The 21,203-nt window shown below is 42.5% G+C and overlaps 1 protein-coding gene across 2 annotated transcripts in view; it reads left to right on the top strand.

Annotated features, from left to right (window-relative positions):
- Positions 1-4,141: 4,141 nt before the first annotated feature.
- Positions 4,142-21,203, top strand: part of LOC140210406 (mixed lineage kinase domain-like protein) — a 35,866-nt gene continuing 18,804 nt past the window's right edge. The window contains exons 1-2 of one of the 2 annotated variants that reach the window (XM_072279337.1): positions 4,142-4,221; positions 11,406-11,873. In XM_072279337.1, coding sequence (XP_072135438.1) covers positions 11,414-11,873 — 460 coding nt within the window. In that variant the 5' untranslated portion in view covers positions 4,142-4,221; positions 11,406-11,413. Of the gene's footprint in view, positions 4,222-4,372; positions 4,457-11,405; positions 11,874-21,203 lie in introns of those variants that run through there. The other variant, XM_072279338.1, reaches the window with a different exon arrangement.

Raw genomic sequence — 21,203 nt, 5'->3', positions numbered from 1 at the left:
TCCGGTGCTCCCGATGTAGCCTTCTATATATTGGCGAGACCCGACGCAGACTGGGAGACTATTTTGCTGGACGCCTATGCTCTGTCTGCCAGAGAAAGCAGGATCTCCCAGTGGCCACACATTTTAATTCCACGTCCCATTCCCATCCTGACATGTCTATCCACGGCCTCCTCTACTATAAAGATGAAGCCACACTCAGGTTGGAGGAACAACACCTTATATTCCGTCTGGGTAGCCTCTAACCTGATGGCATGGACATTGACTTCTCTAACTTCCGCTAATGCCCCACCTCCCCCTCTTACCCCATCAGCTATTTATTTTTATACACACATTCTTTCTCTCACTCTCCTTTTTCTCCCTCTGTCCTCCTCACTATACCCCTTGCCCATTCTCTGGGTTCCCCCCTCACCTTTTTCCTTCTCCCTGGGCCTCCTGTCCCATGATCCTCTCATATCCCCTTTGCCAATCACCTGTCCAGCTCAAGGCTCCATCCCTCCCCCTCCTGTCTTCTCCTATCATTTTGGTTCTCCCCCTCCCCCTCCCACTTTCAAATCTCTTACTAACTCTTTTTTCAGTTTGTCCTGACGAAGGGTCTCGGCCTGAAACGTCGACTGTACTTCTTCCTAGAGATGCTGCCTGGCCTGTTGCGGTCACCAGCAACCTTGATGTGTGTTGTTTGAATTTCCAGCATCTGCAGAATTCCTCATGTTTGCGGATTTAATTTGGCTTTTTTTGACTCTGATCAACAGAGAAAGACTCTTCTGTGTCAAAGTGAAAACAGATCTTTACAAAGTGATCTAAATTAATTACAAATATAAAACACAAAATAATTGATTGCTTAAGTATTCAAACTCCTTTGAGTCAGTATTTAGTAGTTGCACCTTTGGCAGCAATTACAGCCTTGAGCCTGTGTGGATAGGTTTCTATCAGCTTTGCATATCTGGACACTGCAATTTTTCCCCACTCTTCTTTACAAAACTGCTCAAGCTCTGTCAGATTGCATGGGGATCGTGAGAATCAGCCCTTTTCAAGTCCAGCCACAAATTCTCAATTCGATTGAGGTCTGGACTCTGACTTGGCCACTCCAGGGCATTAAGTTTGTTAGGTTTTAAGCCATTCCTGGCTAACTTTGGTTTTATGCTTGGGGCCATTGTCCTACTGGAAAACATATCTTCTCCCAAGTTGCACTTCTCTTGCAGACTGCATCAGGTTTTCCTTCAAGATTTCCCTGTATTTTTCTGCATTCATTTTACCCTCTACCTTCACAAGCCTTCCAGGGCCTGCTGCAGTGAAGCATCCCCACAGCATGATGCAGCCACCACCATGCTTCACTGTAGGGATGGTGTGTTTTTGATGATGTGCGATGTTTGGCTTACACTAAACATAGCATTTAGACTGATGGCCAAAAAGCTCAATTTTGGTTTCATCAGACCATAAAACCATCTTCCAGCTGCCTTCAGAGTCTCCCACATGTCTTCTGGCAAACTCTAGCTGAGATTTCATATGAGTTTTTTTCAACAGTGACTTTCTCTTTGCCACTCTCACATAAAGCTGTGATAGTGAAGTGCCCAGGCAACAGTTGCTGTATGTGCAGTCTCTCCCATCTCAGCCACTAAAGCTTGTAACTCCTCCAGAGTTGTTATAGGTCTCTTGGTGGCCTCCCTTACAAGTCCCCTTCTTGCACAGTCACTCAGTTTTTGAGGACGGCCTGCTCTAGGCAGTTCTACAGCTGTGCCATATTCTTTTCATTTCTTGATGATTGACTTAACTGTACTCCAAAGGATATTCAGTGACTTGGAAATTGTCTTGTATCCATCCCCTGACCTGTGCTTTTCAATAACCTTTCTGTGGAGTTGTTTGGAGTGTTCTTTTGTCTTTATGTTGTAGTTTTTGCCAGGATACTGACTCACCAGCTGATGGACCTTCCAGATACAGGTGTATTTTTGCTACAATCAATTGAAACACCTTGACTGCACACAGATCTCCACTTAACTAATTATGTGACTTCCAAAACCAATTGGCTGCACCAGTGATGATTTTGGTATTTCATATTAAAATCAATTATTTTGTGTTTTATATTTGTAATTAATTTAGATCACTTTGTAGAGATCTGTTTTCACTTTGACATGAAATAGTCTGCTTCTGCTGATCAGTGTCAAAAAAGCCAAATTAAATCCATTGTGATTCAGAGTTGTAAAACAACAAAACATGAACACTTCCAAGGGGGTGAATACTTTTTATTGGCACTGTATTTACTATATTTTTTCTCAGCTCAAGCTGGTAAAATCTGTGGTATGGGCATAGCCAAGCACACTCATTTCTCAATTGCTCAGAGCTTTCAGACTATTCCAGTGGTGTTCAGTACAGTATTGTGGCTTTTTGGAGATTTACACAAATATTGTTGTGTAGGCCTAATTGTTTAATGCTATTGTGTCGTGACTTTGGGATGATACCAGTTGTAGATATTACTATTGAGACAATGTGTACCCTGTTCATGTTCCATTCTCTTTCAATTTGCTCTTTTAGTTCAGCATATTTCTGGTGTTTTTCACATTAACACATGTTGTGTGTTTGGAATGGCTATACTGTATTTATTAAGTAATTTCTTCTTGCTTGTTTATCCTGTAATATTATATACCAATGGTTATTATGGATTGTTCTATCTGTAACAACAGATCGGTCATAATGTAATCTGTGAAACTCTGCCTCTAAAACTGGATCAGGCTTGTACAGTTTAGATTAAGGTGTGATTTCTTTTATGAGTTTGTATTTTAAAGCAATATTTTGGTGAATGATGTTTGCCACTTGTTTGTGCCTGTGTAAGTAATCAGATTGAATTAAGCTGTTTCAGGATTTTCATGGTTTCTTTTGGCATTTTCTATATATTTATTATTATTATTATTATTTTGTATTTGCACAGTTTGTCTTATTTTGCACATTGGTTGCTTGTCAGTTTTTGTGTGTAGTTTTTCATTGATTCTATTGTATTTCTTTGTTCTTCTGTTCAGTGCCCACAAGAAAATAAATCTCAGTATTATTTGCTGACATGTACCTACTATAATAATGAACTTATTTTGCACTTGAACTTCTACGGCATTTTAGGATAAAAAGACCAAGCTGCACTCCGGATGTGGTCTCACCAGTGCCCTACGTGATTGTACCAAGACATCTTTATTCCTAAAATAAAAACCTCTTGCTATAAAAACTAACATACCTTTTGCTGCTTTCTGGATCTGCTTGTTAGTGTTCGCTGAACGAGGAGTCCACGTCTCGTTATCCGACAGATAATATTAGCCAAAAACACAAACCATTGCTTTCCACTCGAATACTCTCTAACCTTCAGGAGAATAACCGGACTCCGAAGTAGGACGACACAATATCCTTAAGTTACAGCATAAGCGGCATGCTTCACTTAAATTTGTCAACGAAATCCGGTGCCAATAGTCTGGGGCGAGTGCCACAATCTGCACGGAGCATTGGGACGATATTATTTCGAAAATTGTGTGTTGTCGGACTTCATTGCTTTGAATTTCAATGTGTGTGTTAACACTGAACTTCTGATTTGTGTGCGCGGGCGAAATAGTCTTAGTATGCAGGTGCGTTGGTGGAAGTGTTCGTGTGCTTTGCAGAGTTACCCCCTTCTTTCCCGGTCGCGAAGGGGAGTCTCGGCCCGAATCGTGTTTGTTCATTTTCACTGATACTGCCTGGCCTGTTGAGCTCCTCCAGCATTTTGTGTGTGTTGCTCTGGATCGGAAAGATATAGAAGGATCTGAACCAAATGCAGACAAGTCGAATTATATTAGATAGGCATTTTGCTTTGTATATTTCAAGAAGAAATTTGGAGCGCGCGCAATACCTAATTCTTACATTTTTTTGTGCATTCAAGATGCAATGCTTGCTGTTCCTTACTTCCTCGAAGCCACTTTCATTAGGAATTCTCACACACGAACAAAACTAGCAAACACCGGCTGAAACAGGTCGAATTTCCCGATCTTTTAGAATCAAGTACAGTATAAGATTAGAGTGCGGAGAACCAGTTCGGAATTGTTAGAGAGAGTCAGTGAAGAAAGGACAACCGAAAGAGGGCAGTGATGCAACCGCTTGCCAAGTTGAAAGAGAAATTAAGTTCAGTGACCCAAGCTGTAGGAGCGGAGTCAATCAGAGAAATCGGACTCTCTTCAAACTTTGACCCAGACAGGAGCCGAACCAGCTTTCCAACAGGTAACCAGCGCTTTACCGGGACCTCTTTCTGTACAACACAGTCCTAGGTGGTACATATGCCTTTACCGGCTCGAAGGTAGTCCTTTCTACAGTCGATTTGTGTACGCTTGAGAACTCCAAGATTCTCGACCAGAAAGATTGAAGGTCTCCTAACAACAGTTCAGGAACTGAGCAGAAACAAAAAAACATCGTTAATGCTCATCAGGTCAGGAAACGTGTGGAAAGAGAAACAGAGGTGAAAGCCCACTGCTGTTGAAAAATCTCTGATCTGAGAAGTTTCGTTGCCTGTAGTTGCTGAGTTTGTTTATCGTCATTTTCTGTTTCCGTTTTAGATTTCCAGTGCCTGGTAGTTTTTGTTTCTGTTTGATTTCAGTGGAGTGAAAATGATTTGCATCGAAATTGCAATTCATGTCCAACTCTATCAGATACCCAAACTCTCTTGAAATAAAGGTAGAGTCTGTCAGACATTTTAAAAAAGTGCGGGGGGGGGTGTTAAATTATACGTATATGCAAAATGATATAACGATTGCTCTAGTTTTCTCTGAGCATGTATGCATATATCCAAGAAGGTTGCTGGGCTGCGGAGAAATAGTCCACAAAATAAGGAGCAAATGAAAGGGAATTTTTGAGCAAATTTTGAACAATTTTAATTACTGTTGTGAGGGGCCAGGAGGAATCAGTAAAGTTCAGGGGTGCGGGATTCACTGAAATAATTAGAGACAGAAAATTGTGTTGGGGAATCAGCCACACTAAAACACGAAAGTTATTCCAGAGAAGAATGGATCAGATTAGGTTTTCAGATGAGACAGGTTTAAACGATTGAGAGGCTGCATATTTTATGATGACTAAGCGCTTCCTTTGCAGAAAAAAATCTGGAGGATCTCATGGCTCAAATAGCAGCTGTGGAGGAAAATACAGTCTACATGTCAGATCAAGCCCCGTCATCAACAAGATCTCTGTTATGGTCCGGTCCGTGAACTACGCATTCTCGTTCATGGTCCGGTCCGTGGATTCAGGATTCCGGGTCTTCCAGCTGTCCCTCACGTGGTTGAGTTGATCATAGGCACCTGATTCCCATCTTTGGGCTTGGAATATAAGTAGCCTTGGGGTTGAGTGTGGGGCTGGTTTGTCTTGTTAGTCCCCCTTGGAGCAACCTGCTGATGGAAGGCCAGTGAAACCATTTGTGATCTCTAAGCCTGGTTGGAGGACTACCGCTTCATGGAGCCTTTTTGCCACTCGTTGGAGTAGTGGATTTGGCTGTTTCTGTAGCAAGCCAAGGTTGCTGGCTGCCCCGAGACTCAGAGCCAAATGAAAGGATTGTGCTCCTTTCCTGTCCCTTGCCTCCGTCGGATAAGCCAGGCCAATTGCTGTTACCCTGCGGTTGGTTCTGTCCCTTCCTGTCCCTTGCCTCTGTCAGGTAGCCAGGCTGATTGCTGTTACCCTGCAGTTGGTTCTGTTCCTTCTTGTCCCTTGCCTCCATCGGGTAAGCAGGCCATTTGCCGTTACCTTGCAGTTGGGTCCGTCCCTCCCTGTCCCTTGCCTCCGTGGGGTGAAGTTCTGCGTCCTGCCCAGGAGTAGCTCCAAGAACCCAAGCCTCAAAGATCCCAAGCAAAGCTCCAAGAACACAAGCCTGGAAGATCCCAAGCCTCGAAGATACCAAGCCAAGCTCCAAGAACACAGGGCTCGAAGATCCCAAGCCAAACTCCAAGAACACAAGCCTTGAAGAACCCAAACCTCGAAGATACCAAGCCAAGCTCCAAGAACACAAGCCTCAAAGATCCCAAGCCAAACTCCAAGAACACAAGCCTCGAAGATCCCAAGCCAAGCTCCAAGAACACAAGCCTCGAAGATCCCAAGCCAAGCTCCAAGAACACAAGCCTCGAAGATCCCAAGCCAAGCTCCAAGAACACAAGCCTCGAAGATCCCAAGCCAAGCTCCAAGAACACAAGCCTCGAAGGTCCCAAGCCAAGCTCCAAGAACACAAGCCTCGAAGGTCCCAAGCCAAGCTCCAAGAACACAAGCCTCGAAGGTCCCAAGCCAAGCTCCAAGAACACAAGCCTCAAAGATCCCAGCCTGCAGCCAAGCTGAAGACCCAAGGCCCCAGCCTGCAGCCAAGCCCAAGACCCAAGGCCCCAGCCTCAAGAGCAAAGACCCTAGCCTGTCTCCAAGCTCAGGCCTCTAGACCCCAGCCACATCCTGTCCTGAAGCCATGTCATGTCCTTGCCTGGTTCTGGGGTCCGAGCCTGATGCAAGACCCAGGTTCTGGGTCCTTGTCCAGTCTCGGGCTCGGAGTCAAAGCCTTGTCTCCTAGTCCATGGTTTCTAGTCCTGGTTCTGCTTTCCCTAGCCCAAGTCTGCATTCTTGTCCCTGCTCCTGGTCTGAATCCTGTCACGTCCCTACTCTAGTCAAGTCCTGTTCCTTGTACTTCAGTGTCTGTGTCTTGCATTTGGGTCCGTTCCTCATGCCCCATTGTGACAATCTCCTGTTCTTTGCTGAGACTCAGTGTGTTGACTTGCTGCTGTTGTCACTTTCTCACTGTGCAATGTCTGATCAGGCTTCATAGTTTGGGTCATTCTGACAGTTTAGTTTGGTTTCTGAGTGTGGATATCTTATTCTGAATCTCTGATGAGCCTCTTTGATAAGTAGGTGGGCAGATTCATTCTCCCAAGTATTCCTCTTAGAAATAGCAATACTCTTTCAGTGTTAAAGGGCCTTTTAGATACAACTTCCTCATGCACTGCCAGACCCTTTGTATATTCATATATCAATATTGCAGAACTGGAGGCCATTCAGTCCATTATGTCTTTCCTGCCTCTCAAAGCATTCCCCTCAATTCCAGTTACTTTTACTTCCCTATTCTATTTTTAAAAAGTCCATTAATCCCCCCCCCCCACCATTCCCCTCTGACACCCACCTACACTAAGGATAATTTAAAGTAGTCATTTACCTACCAACTTGTCTTTGGGATGTGGGGCGGGGGGTGGTGGTGTTAACATAGTGTTTTGGGAAGTCCTCATAGTCACAGGGAGAATGTGCACATTCCACAGAACCTGAAGTCAGGATTGAACTCTGGTTGTTGGTCAGCATGATTTGTAACACTATTGTGCCATTCCACTTAGCCCAAATAACTCATTCATAGACCGTCCCAAGCCATTTAGCTAAGGAACGTTGGCTGTAATTTATATTAACGGACAGGGACACTCTCCTGCAGGAATTAACATGCTTTAAAAATAATGTAATGGGAGTTATCTACAGGCCCCCAAAGAGTAGCCTGGATGTAGGGTGTAAGTTGAATCAAGAGTTAAAATTGGCATGTCGCAAAGGTAATGCTACAGTTGTTATGGGGGACTTCAACATGCAGGTAGACTGGAGGAATCAGGTTGGTACTGGACCCCAAGAAAGGGAATTTGTGGAGTCCCTCCGAGGTGGATTCTTAGAACAGCTTGTACTGGAGCCTACCAGAGAGAACGCAATTCTAGATTTAGTGTTGTGCAATGAACCGGATTTGATCGGGGACCTCGAGGTAAAGGAGCCATTAGGAGGTAGTGACCATAATATGATAAGTTTTAATCTACAATTTGAGAGGGAGAAGGGAAACTTGGAAGTGTCAGTATTACAGGTGAACAAAGGGAACTATGGTGCTATGATGGAGGAGCTGGCCAAAGTTCAATGGAACAATACCCTAGCAGGGATGACAGTGGAACAGCAATGGCAAGTGTTTCTGGGAATAATGCGGAAGATGCAGGATCAGTTCGTTCCAAAGAGGAAGAAAAATCCTAAGGGGAGGCTGTGGCTGACAAGGGAAGTAATCGACAGTATAAAAATAAAAGAGAAGAAGTATAACATAGCAAAGACGAGTGGGAGACCGGAGGATTGGGAAACTTTAGAGAGCAACAGAAGGTAACTAAAAAGGCAATACGCGGAGAAAAAATGAGGTACGAAGGTAAACTAGCCAAGAATATAAAGGAGGATAGTAAAAACTTCTTTAGGTATGTGAAAAGCAAAAAAAAAATAGCTAAGACCAAAATTGGGCCCTTGAAGACAGAAGCGGGTGAATTTGTTATGGGGAACAAGGAAATGGCAGACGAGTTGAACAGGTACTTTGGATCTGTCTTCACTAGGGAAGACACAAACAATCTCCCAGATGTAATAGTGGCCAAAGGACCTAGGGTAATGGATGAATTGAAGGGAATTTATATTAGGCAGGAAATGGTGTTGGATAGGCTGCTGGGTCTGAAGGCTGATAAGTCCCCGGGACCTGATGGTCTGCATCCCAGGGTACTTAAGGAGGTGGCATTAGAAATCGTGGACGCATTGGTAATCATTTTCCAATATTCTATAGATTCAGGATCAGTTCCTGTGGATTGGAGGGTGGCTAATGTTGTCCCTCTCTTCAAGAAGGGAGGAAGAGAGAAAACAGGGAATTATAGACCAGTTAGCCTAACGTCAGTGGTGGGAAAGATGCTGGAGTCAATTATAAAAGATGAAATTGCAACACATCTGGATAGTAGTAACAGGATTGGTCCGAGTCAGCATGGATTTACGAAGGGGAAATCATGCTTGACTAATCTTCTGGAATTTTTTGAGGATGTAACTATGAAAATGGACAAGGGAGAGCCAGTGGATGTAGCGTATCTGGACTTTCAGAAAGCCTTTGATAAAGTCCCACATAGGAGATTAGTGGGCAAAATTAGGGCACATGGCATTGGAGTGCTGGCATGGATTGAAAATTGGCTGGCTGACAGAAAACAAAGAGTAGTGATTAACGGGTCCCTTTCGGAATGGCAGGCGGTGACCAGTGGAGTACTGCAGGGTTCAGTGCTGGGACCGCAGCTGTTTACAATATATATTAGTGATTTAGATGAGGGAATTAAAAGTAACATTAGCAAATTTGCCGATGACACAAAGCTGGGTGGCAGTGTGAAATATGAGGAGGATGTTATAAGAATGCAGGGTGACTTGGACAGGCTGGGTGAGTGGGCAGATGCGTGGCAGATGCAATTTAATGTGGATAAATGTGAGGTTACCCACTTTGGTGGTAAGAACGGGAAGGCAGATTATTATCTAAATGGAGTCAGGTTAGGAAAAGAGGAAGCACAACGAGATCTAGGTGTTCTTGTACATCAGTCACTGAAAGCAAGCATGCAAGTACAGCAGGCTGTGAAGAAAGCTAATGGCATGCTGGCCTTCATAACAAGGGGAATTGAGTATAAGAGCAAAGAGGTCCTTCTGCAGCTGTACAGGGCCCTGGTGAGACCACACCTGGAGTACTGTGTGCAGTTTTAGTCTCCAAATTTGAGGAAGGACATTCTTGCTATTGAGGGAGTGCGGTGTAGGTTCACAAGGTTAATTCCCGGGATGGCGGGACTGTCATATGTCGAAAGATTGGAGCGACTGGGCTTGTATACTCTGGAATTTAGAAGGCTGAGAGGGGATCTTATTGAAATATATAAGATTATTAAGGGATTGGACATGCTGCAGGCAGGCAGTATGTTCCTGCTGATGGGCGAGTCCAGAACCAGAGGCCACAGTTTAAGAATTAGGGGTAGGCTATTTAGAACGGAGTTGAGGAAAAGCTTTTTCACCCAGAGAGTGGTAGATTTATGGAATGCTCTGCCCCAGAAGGCTGTGGAGGCTAAGTCTCTGGATGCTTTCAAAAAAGAGATGGATAGAGCTCTTAAAGATAGTGGAATCAAAGGTTATGAGGATAAGGCAGGAACTGGATACTGATAGTGGATGATCAGCCATGATCACAGTGAATGGCAGTGCTGGCTCGAAGGGCCAAATGGCCTACTCCTGCATCTATTGTCTATTGTTCATCTTTATCCTACAAGAAATCTGCTCAAGAGTCCAGTAACACCAGGATGGAAGATATCCTTGAACATGTTTGCAAGCTTTAGTATTTTCTGTCTGGTGGATGGAGGAGGAGAGAGAATGATTAGGGTGGGAAGGGTCTTTGATTATGTTGACCCCTTTTCTGAGACCTCAGGAAGTTGTGACAGATTTGCTGGGGCCGGTGAATGCAAGAGATCCTGCAGATGCTGGAAATCTTGCTCAAGGCACACAAAATACTGGAGGTACTTGCATGTCGGGCAGCGTCTATGGAGGAGAATAAACTGTCAATGTTACAGGCCGAGACTCTTCTTAGCCTGAAACATTGACTCTTTATTCCTCTCCCTAGATGTTCAGTGGAGGAGAGACTTGTTTTCATGATTGACAGCGCAGTGCTCACAACTCTCTACAATGTCCTGTGGTCTCGGACAGAGCAGTTACCAAACCAAGTTGTGTTTAGGATGATATCCATTGTGCTTCTGTAAAAATTGGTGAAGGTCATAAGGGATACACCAAATTCCCTTAGATTGCTGAAGAAATAGAGCTGCTATTGTACCTTTTTGGCCATAACTGATTAGACCAGGACAAGATATGGTGATAGTTACACCTAGAAACTTGTACAATTGAAGTGAATATCAGACTTATTTGAAAGGGAAGCTGTATAAATAAATAAGAAATAAAATTGAAGGGTATATGGATGGAGTTAGCTGGAGGGAGCACAGAAGAGGGTGATTGTGTGGATTATGTACATTGGCATGGACCCGTTGGGCTAAATAGTATTTTCTTGCTACAACTATAGAATCATTTTTATTGTGTCCTGAGGCATTGAGGTTTGTTCTGTGGGAGAGATGTCCTGTCTCATTCACTCTTTTTCATAGGTGGACCCAGCTGTGTGGACTTTCAGCACTGTTCTCATGCAATGTTCAATTTTCTGGACATTGAATCTATCTTTGACTTCATTAGAAACACGATACATGCACCATTCACATGAAAAAGTCTCCAGGCATGGTCTTTTTGAAGGGGAGAAATATACTTGTTAATCTTTTTAGGTCCATTTCCACTTGTCATAAAGGACAATTACCTCTTTCTGTGTTGAAGTTTCCATTATAATAAAAGTAGGGATTAAAATACCATTTGCGAATATGTCTGTCAATTTCAATAAGTGATTAGTTGTCTTAAAAAAAAACAGATAGGATATGTAACAATATAAATGGTTTATTCCAAAAAAAAAACCTGCTTTCTGTGCTTTTCCCCTGACTGCAGCTTCCACTTAATCTTGGAATAAAGATATTCTTTAGCAAATTCACACCCAGTTGTTTCTGTGTAAACTGATGATCTTTTGTATTTTGCAGGTATCGGTATGGAATACATTGAAAAGATCTTTGAAGTGGCAAGGATTATTAACTCTCTCTGCAATGAGGTGAAAATGAATCACAAGCGATGCGACCGTTTAAAGAAACGAATTGAATCTCTCTTAGAAGTTGTAAAGGCTATTCAAAGGGAGGAACTGGATGATGGATTAACAAAGCTTCTGAAGGAGATGATGGAAATTCTAGAGAGCACAAGAGATTGTATCAAGTCTTTCACCAACAGGCATCGTTTTTCCAAAGTCTTCAAGGCCTTTGAGATCAGGGAGGAGTTTAATCATCTGAATGAAAGACTGAATGATGCTGCAGTGGCCTTGGACCTCGCCTTACATAGTGAACAAACAAAACTGCTTCTGACTATCTTTAAAGGTAACCAGAGGAAGAAGGAAGACAAGCAAGATATTGAGGAAGATCAGAAATTTCTGAACTTGCTAGAGAAGAAATTAGAGGAAGGTAATTAAGTGGACATCTTCAGTTAGTTCATTCAGTTTATTTTTAAATTTGTGATTGAGGTTCACCATGATAACATGACATACAGCAGGTCTCGCTATCTGCCAGTCCACGTCTTAATGATTTATCTGCCTGCTCTGGGTGTCCATTTTACTGCTATTGATTATGGCAGCTCAGTCTATTTGTGTGTTCATTCGTTACTGTTGACTGTATTTCCATTCTACTTCCAAGTGGTTACTTGAACAAGTTTACTCTGCCCAGTCCTTACCAATTTGCTCCTCTCTATCTATTCCCCCATTCACTGCACTGCAGACACTTTCAACCACTTTTTGTAATGTTGTTTACACTGTAAAAATATCTTGGTAATTATTTATCGATGAGCATTTTATTCTATATCCATCCTTTAACTTCAAACTTTATTAGTTTTTTTATACGTAATTATTTTTAATTATTGAATGCTGGTTTTTGTTGCATATCGGGTGCTGACTAACATACTACAGCAAGTTCCTAATACATATAAATGTACAGTATACGGCAAATAAAGCTGATCTAATTTCTCCCACTGTTTATTCTATTCCTATTTGTTCTGACTGTTCATCAGATTCCTATTCATCGAGTGACCACTCTGTTCCTAATTTCCCCAATTTCCTTTCTGTTTTCCTCCCCCAGTGCACTATTCCTCCCCCAGTGCACTACTATTCACTTCCACTCTCTACCCCATAGCTGCTCACTTCCAGGAAAACAAAAATCACAAGCATGGACAAGTCATATGACACTTTGAGCATAGATGTGCAGAGAGAAGCATTCTGACTGGTTGCCTCACGTCTGGTATGGAACCTTCAACACACAGGATCGCAGGAGGCTGCAGAGTGTTGAAGACTCCGCCAGTTCCATCATGGCACAGCCCTCCCCTTCCTTGAGGACATCTTCTAGAAACAGTGCCTCAATAAAGCTGCATCCATCACCCTCACCATCACCATCTTCTCATTACTACCATCAGGGAGGAGGTTCAGGAGCCTCAAGACCCACACTCAAAGATATAGAAAGCTTCCTCCCCTCTGCCATCAGATTTCAGAGTGGTCCATGACCAGGACCTCATTATTCCTTTCTTTTGGCACTATTTATTTACTTTGTAATTCACAGTCATTTTATGATTTTACACTGTATGGCTGCTGCAAAGCAACAACATTCCTGTCATGAGGTGGCGATAATAAACCTGATTCTGATTCTGATTCTCTGAGACCTTGGCAGATTTTCTACTGCAGTGACCTTTTCGAGCTTTACCTCCATATCCCACACACCAATCAATCTGCATGTCGAATAAATGCCGTGACTCAGTGGACTAGAAAATTCCATCTGTTCATCACACTCTGAGTGAAGAAATTCCCCCTTAGCCCTTAACAGCCTTTCACTTATTTTCAAAATGCTCCTCCTCGTTCTAAACCCTTTAATGAGGGAAATGTCTTTCCTTCATGTGGCCCATAAAGCAAGAACATAACATAAGAAGTAGGAGCAGGAGTAGGTCATCTGGACCATTAAGTCTGCTCCGCCTTTCGATAAGATGATGGCTGGTCTTGCCATGGACTCATCTCCACCTACTTGTTTTTTCCTCATAACCCTTAATTCCCCTACTATGAATCTATCCAACCTTGTCTTAAATATGTTTACTGAAGTAGCCTCCACTGCTTCATTGGGCAGAGAATTCCACATATTCACCACTCCCCGGAAAAAGCAGTTCCTCCTCACCTCCATCCTAAATCTACTCCCCCGAATCTCGAGGCTATGTCCCCTGGTTCTTACCTCACCTACAATTGGAAACAACTTACCTGCCTCTATCTTATCTATCCCTTTCATAATTTTATATGTTTCTGTAAGATCTCCTCTCATTCTTCTGAATTCCAGCAAGTACAATCTCAGGCTACTCAATCTTCTCCTCATGGTCTAATCCCCTCATCTCTGGAATCAATCTGGTGAATCTCCTCTGCACCGCCTCCAAAGCCATTATGTCCTTCTTCAAATAAGCAGACCAGAACTGCATGCAGTGCTCCAGGTGCAGCCTCATCTGTACCTTGTACAGCATAACCTCCCTGCTCTTAAATTCAATCCCTCTAACAATGAAGGCCAACATTCTATTTGCTTTCTTGATAGCCTGCCGCACCTGCAAACCAACCCTTTGTGATTCATGCACAAGCACTCCCAAGTCCCTCTGACCAGCAACATGCTGGAATTTTTTTTACCATTTAAATAATAATCTGCTCTTTCATATTTCCTTCCAAAGTGGATGACCTTGCATTTACCAATCCTCCGTCATAAAAGTCAAATTAAGTTCCTTTTCCCAATCCTGTTTAATTTTAGATAAAGGACGTTTATCCCATAGTAATAATAAATTATAAATTCTTCCAATAGAACCCTTAATCAAAGGATTCATACTCATAATAGTATCTGACAGGTCAGCCTCCAATATGTAAGGAAAATTACTTAAATATTTTTGTAAAAAATATCTAACTTGAAGGTATTGCAGAAAGTGTGAGTATGAAAGCGAATATTTATCAATTAATTGTTCAAAAGACATCAATCTATCTTCTTTAAATAAACCCAAAAAAGAATTAATACCTTTATTTTTCCGAAGTAAAAATATTGGATCACTTAAAGAAAGCTCAAGAAAGTAATTTCGGTAAATTAAACTACAAAGTTTAAATTTTTTAAGATTAAAAAAATTGCGGAACTGGAGCCAAATTTGTAAAGAATACTTAATCACAGGATATAGGTTTAAATTAACAAATTTACTTAATTGCATAAGTAAAGGAGCTCCCAATAACGAGGTTAAATAAAACTGTTTTACAACTTTCAGTTCCAGGTCTACCCAAATTGGCCGATCACTTTTATCAAACTAGTATAACCAAAAAGACATATATCACACATTAACAACCCAATAATACATTTTAAAATTAGGCAAAGCAAGACCTCCATCCTTTTTCAATTTTTGTAAGAACATGTTTTGAGAACAGCATAGGACAGGCTAATATACTGGAACATATTGTGAGAACAGCATAAGACAGGCTAATATACTGGAACATATTGTGAGAACAGCACAGGACAGGCTAATATGCTGGAACATATTGTGAGAACAGCATAGGACAGGCTAATGTACTGGAACATTTCAACATTAATAAAGTGTACATGCAGGAGCGTTTGATAAACATTAGGATAGATAAGTTCCTGAATCCTGATGGAATATGCCCCAGGTTACTGTGGGACGTGAGAGAAGAGATTGTTGCACCTTTGGTGATGATCCTTACATCCTCACTGGCCACAGGAGTGGTACCAGAGGATCGAGGGTACCTCCTTCATTCAAGAAAGGTAGTAGGGATAATCCTGGGAATTATAGACCAGTATGTTTTACTTTAGTCACATGACTAGCTATGTTGATGGGCAAACTATTGGAGAGGATTCTTAGAGACAGGATGTACGAGCATTTGGAGAAACATTGGCTGATTACGATTAGTCAGCACGGCTTGTGGGGGCAGGTCATGTCTCACAAGTCTGATTGAATTTTTTGAGGAAGTGACAAAATTAGTTAATGAAGTGGATGTGGTGTATATGGATTTCAGTAAAGTGTTGGACAAGGTAGGCTGATTCAGAATGTCAGGAGGCATGGGATCCAGAGAAATTTGGTTGTATGGATCCAGAATTGGCTTGCCCACAAAAGGCAGAGGTTGGTGCATGTTCTGCCTGGAGGTCAGTGACTGGTGGTGTTCTACAGGGTCTGTTCTGGGACCCCTGCTCTATGTGATTTTATAAATGGCTTGTGTGAGGGAGTGGGAGGGGTGTGTTAGTAAATTTCCATATGAAACAAATGTTGGTCATGTTGTGGATAGGGTTGAAGGTTGTCGTAGAGACATTGATATGATGCAGAGCTGGGCTGAGAAATGACAGAATGGAGTTAAATTTGGGTAAGTGTGAAGTGATACACTTTGGAAGGTCAAACCTGAAGGCAGAATACAGCATTAATGGCAAGATTTTTAGCAGTGTGGAAGAACAGAGAAATCTTGAAGTTGATGTCCATAAGTCTCTCAAAGTTGCCACACAAGTTAATCTGCTGGTTAAGAAGGTGTGTGGTGTGTTGGCCTTCATTAGCCAGGGGGTTGAGCTCAAGAGCCGTGAGGTAATGTTGCAGCTCTGTAAAACACCAGTTATACTATACTTCATTGTGCTCAGTTCTGGTCGCCACATTGTAGGAATGAGGTGGAAACTTTAGTGAGGGTTCAAAGAAAATTTACCAGATGTTGCCTGGATTAGAAAGCATGGATTATGAGGAAAGGCAAGCCAGGGCTTCTCTCTTTGGAGCAAAGGAGAATAAGAGATGACTTGACAGAGATGTAAAAAAATGATAAGAAGCATTGATAGAGTGGACAGCCAGAGCATTTTTCTCAGGGTGAAGATGGCTAATGATTGAGGAATAATTTTAAGGTGATTGGAGGAAAGTATAGTGGGGATATCAGAGGTTGTTTTTTTCCACAGAGTGAGTGATACGTGCCTGGGATGCTCTGCTACTGGCAATGTTAAAGGCAGATACTTAGGAGACATCTAAGGAGGATTTAGATATGCACATGGATGAAAGAAAAATGGAGGGTCATGTGGAGGTAAACGTTAGATTGATCCTAGGAGTAGGTGTAAAGGTCAGCATGACATTGCGGGCAAAAGGGCCTGCACTGTGCTGTGCTATTCAATGTTTTATGTCCCACCATGCCCCCTCTCAAGTATACCAACATTTCTACAAAAAGTATCAATTCTTCTCTCCCGGCCTCTCATTGAACACTTCCCATGCTCCCAGATAGGATCCCAATAATCTCCCCACCTCCAAATACTGACTTCCCATGTACCATCCGTACCACCTACTCAACCCATACTCCCACCCTCACCCATCCCCAATGCTGGGACCCATTCTAGTCAGATCTATGGGCATCCTCAGGAGAAGGAAGACAAGTGACACAGTTTCGAACATTTAGATAGGCAACATAGGTTTTAGACATTGAGCCAACAAACAAAACAATGTTGGCTTATCTCATCCTAGATATACAGCATAGATTTTAGACATTGAGCCAATAAACAAAACAACGTTGGCACACCTCATCCGAGTGTGCATGAGAATTTCGACGGACTCAAGTTTGTTTGCATTTTAACTTGTTCCATTCCACTGTAAAATGAAAGGCACAGAACTATAGGCATAGACAGAATCACTGCATACAATCTCTGTAAATTAAACTCACATAATAGTTATAAAGAAACCATTATACTGTTAATAGCTACAAAACTGGTTGGCAAAACTGAGCTGTGAGAAAGATACTAATATCTGTGAATAATCCGTGAAAATTTGAGCTTATCCGCTTGTGCAGGAAACATGGAAAAGAAGTAGTTTTTCCATCAGTGAGCATTAGTAAACGCGAGTTGACAGAAGAAACTGGATATGCTTTTGCATGAAATCAAAAATGTGAATGTATGGGCAGGATCCTTAACAGTATGGCTGAACAGAGAGATCTTGGGGTCCAAGTTCATAGCTCTTTGTATGTGACTTCACAGGTCAATAAGGTGGCTAAGAAGGCTTATGGAATGCTTGCTTTTATTAGTGGAGGCGTTGTTCAAAAGTTAGAAGGTTATATTGCAGCTTTATAAAACTCTGGTTAGGCCACATCTGGAGTATTGCATGCAGTTCTGGTCACCCCACTGTAGGAAGGATGTTGAGGCTTTGGAGAGGGTGCAGAAGAGGTTTAGCAGGATGCTGCCTGGTTTAGAGGGCATGTGCTATCACAAGAGGCTGGATAAACTTGGGTTGTTTCCTCTGGAGCGGAGGCTGAAGGGAGATAGAGGTTTACAAGATTATGAGAAGTATAGATAGAGTGGACAGAGAGTATCTGTTTCCCAGAGTTGAAATATCTAGGGGGACATGCACTGAAGATGAGAGGGGGAAGGTTCAAAGGCGATGTGCGGGGTAATTTTTTTTAACTCGGAGAATCATGGATGCCTGGAATGTGTCGCCTGGTATGATGGTAGAGCCAAATACACTGGAGGCTTTAAGAGACATTTGGATAGTCACATGGATGTAAGGAAGATGGAGGGATATGGACATGGTGTAGGTAGGAGGGATTAGTGTTTGCGTGTTTTTGATTTGCTTTTTAGCTGGTTTGGCATAACATTGAGGGCCAAATGGCCTGTTCCTGTGCTGTACAGTTCTGTGTTTTATGTTCTATATTCTATGGGAATAAGAAGAAATTAGAAAGGCACATTCTACATATGTCTTTAAAGCATAGAGAGTGGGATACATGAGTGAGACTGTCTTGCTGCCATTCCACAGAGATTCCACAAAGAAAAGCTTACAAAAGTTTCAAAATACTAGGTAATGATAGAGATCTAGAAAATTATAAGGCTAGCAGGAAGGAGCTTAAGAATGAAATTAGAAGAGCCAGAATGGTGCATGAGAAGGTCTTGGTGAGCAGGATTAAGGAAACCCCCCAAGGCATTCTACAAGTATGTGAAGAGCAATAGGATAAGATGTGAGTGAGTAGGACCAATCAAGTGTGACAGTGGAAAAGTGTGTATGGAACCGGAGGAGATAGCAGAGGTAATTAATGAATACTTTGCTTCAGTATTCACAGTGAAAAGGACCTTGGCGATTGTAGGGATGACTTACAGCGGACTGAAAAGCTTGGGCATATAGACATTAAGAAAGAGGATGTGCTGGAGCTTTTGGAAAGCATCAAGTTAGATAAGTCACCGGGACCGGATGAGATGTACCCCAGGCTACTGTGGGAGGTAAGAGAGGAGATTGCTGAGCCTCTGGCGATGAACTTTGAATCATCAATGGGGACGGAAGAGGTTCTGGAGGATCGGAGGGTTGCAGGTGTTGTTCCCCTATTCAAGAAAGAGAGTAGAGATAGCCCAGGAAATTATAGACCTGTATGTCTTCAGTTGTTCATAAGTTGATAGAGAAGATCATGAGAGACAGGATTTATGAACATTTGGAGAGGCATAATATGATTAGGAATAGTCAGCATGGCTTTGTCAAAGGCAGGTCATGCCTTACGAGTCTGATTGAATTTTTTGAGGATGTGACTAAACATATTGATGAAGGTAGAGCAGTGGATGTAGCATATATGGATTTCAGCAAGGCATTTGATAAGGTATTCCATGCAAGGCTTATTGAGAAACTAAGGAGGCATGGGATGCAAGGTGACCTTGCTTTGTCAATCCAGAATTGGCTTGCCCACAGAAGCCAAAGAGTGGTTGTAGTTGGGTCATATTCTGCGTGGAGGCCGGTGACCAGTGGTGTGCCTCAGGGATCTGTTCTGGGACCCCTACTCTTTGTGATTTTTATAAATGACCTGGATGAGGTAGTGGAGAGATGGGTTAGTAAATTTGCTGATGACACAAAGGTTGGAGGTATTGTGGATAGTGTGGAGGGCTGTCAGAGGTTACAGTGGGACATTGAAAGGATTCAAAATTGGGCTGAGAAGTGGCAGATGGAGTTCAACTCATAAGTGTGAGGTGGTTCATTTTGGTAGGTCAACTATGATGGCAGAATATAGTATTCATGGTAAGACTCTTGGCAGTGTAGAGGATCAGAGGGATCTTGGGGTCTGAGTCCATAGGACACTCAAAGCTGCTGTGCAGGTTGACTGTGTGGTAAGAAGGCATATGGTGCATTGGCCTTCATCAACTGTGGGGTTGAGTTTAAGAGCCGAGAATTAATGTTACAGCTTTATAGGACCCTGGTCAGACCCCACTTGGAGTACTGTGCTCAATTCTGGTCATCTCACTACAGGAAGGATGTGGAAACTATAGAAAGGGTGCAGAGATTTAGAAGGATGTTGCCTGGATTGGGGAGCATGCCTTATGAGAATAGGTCGAGTGAACTTAGCTTTTCCTCCTTGGAGCAATGGAGGATGAGAGGTGACCTGATAGAGGTGTATGAGATGATGAGAGGCATTGAGCATGTGGATAGTCAGAGGCTTTTTCCCAGGACTGAAATGGCTAACATGAGAGGGCATAGTTTTAAGGTGCTTGGAAATGGGTACAGAGGAGATGTCAGGGGCAAGATTTTTTACACAGAGAGTGGTGGTGAGTGTGTGGAATGTGCTGCTGGTGACGGTAGTGGAGATGGATATGATAGGGTCTTTTAAGAGACTCCTGGATAGGTTAGATTATTAGATTATGAAGACACGCAGTCCCCTTTTATTGTCATTTAGTAATGCATGCATTAAGAAACGATACAATATTTCCTCTGGTGTGATATCACAAAACACAGGACAGACCAAGACTGAAAAACAAACAAAACCACATAATTATAACATGTAGTTACAACAGTAAAACAATACCATAACTTGATGAAGAAGTCCATGAGCACAGTAAAAGTTCAAAGTCTCTCAGATGTCCCACATCTCACGCAGATGGGAGAAGGAAGAAAAACTCTCCCTGCCATACCCGACCACAGTCTGACTCTGAGTCATCTGAAAACTTCAAGCTCTGATCAGCTGTCCGACACCGAGTACTGAGCGCCATCTCTGTCTGAATGATTTGACCTCCATCTCGGTCGCCAACAGCAGGCAAAGCCGGGGATTTTGAGTCCTTCCCTCCTAAAGATTCCCGACCTCGCAGTAACGACAGCAGCGAACGAATGTTTCAGAAATTTTTCCAGATGTTCCTCTGAGCTTTCACATCCGTCTCCATCAAATCAGAATTGTCCGCAGCCCCTATTTAACGGATACGGTTATCATTTTTCACCAGAGGGCTGCCCACATGGAGCTTGGAAAAATAGAGGGCAATGGGTAACCCTAGGTAATTTCTAAAGTAAGTACATGTTCGGCACAGCATTGTGGGCTGAAGGGCCTTTATTGTGGTGCAGGTTTTCTATGTTTCTATCCTAGTGTATAGTGTATAGGTTTCATTGAAGTTATGTAAATTCCCATTGTTTTACTTCCTCTTCTCACAATTTTCTGCTAAATCTGCACATCCACTCTTGGAGAGCTCCTTGCGTACAGTTTCAGAGTCTAAATTGCGTACAGTTTCAGAGTCTAAATTGCGTACAGTTTCAGAGTCTAAATTCTGGAAGGACTTTTTCAGCATCGTTTATTGACCTGAAACATTGAATGATTGCTCATTCCACAGATTCTGTGTGACTGGCTAAGTTCTTCCAGCTTTTCTGTTTGTGTGCCATGGTTGAAGCATTTTCTGAGAGGAAGTGGTGAATGAACTGTGTTTCGGCAGCAACAGTTTACCACCTAGCATTTTGATTGCTTTTCATCTGGCTTTAGATTCATATTAATTACAGCCTCTTGC

Source organism: Mobula birostris, chromosome 15, assembly GCF_030028105.1.
Source record: "Mobula birostris isolate sMobBir1 chromosome 15, sMobBir1.hap1, whole genome shotgun sequence".
Lineage (NCBI taxonomy): Eukaryota > Metazoa > Chordata > Chondrichthyes > Myliobatiformes > Myliobatidae > Mobula > Mobula birostris.
Note: the sequence above shows the minus strand (reverse complement) of the source record. Positions and strands in the feature narration are given on the sequence as shown.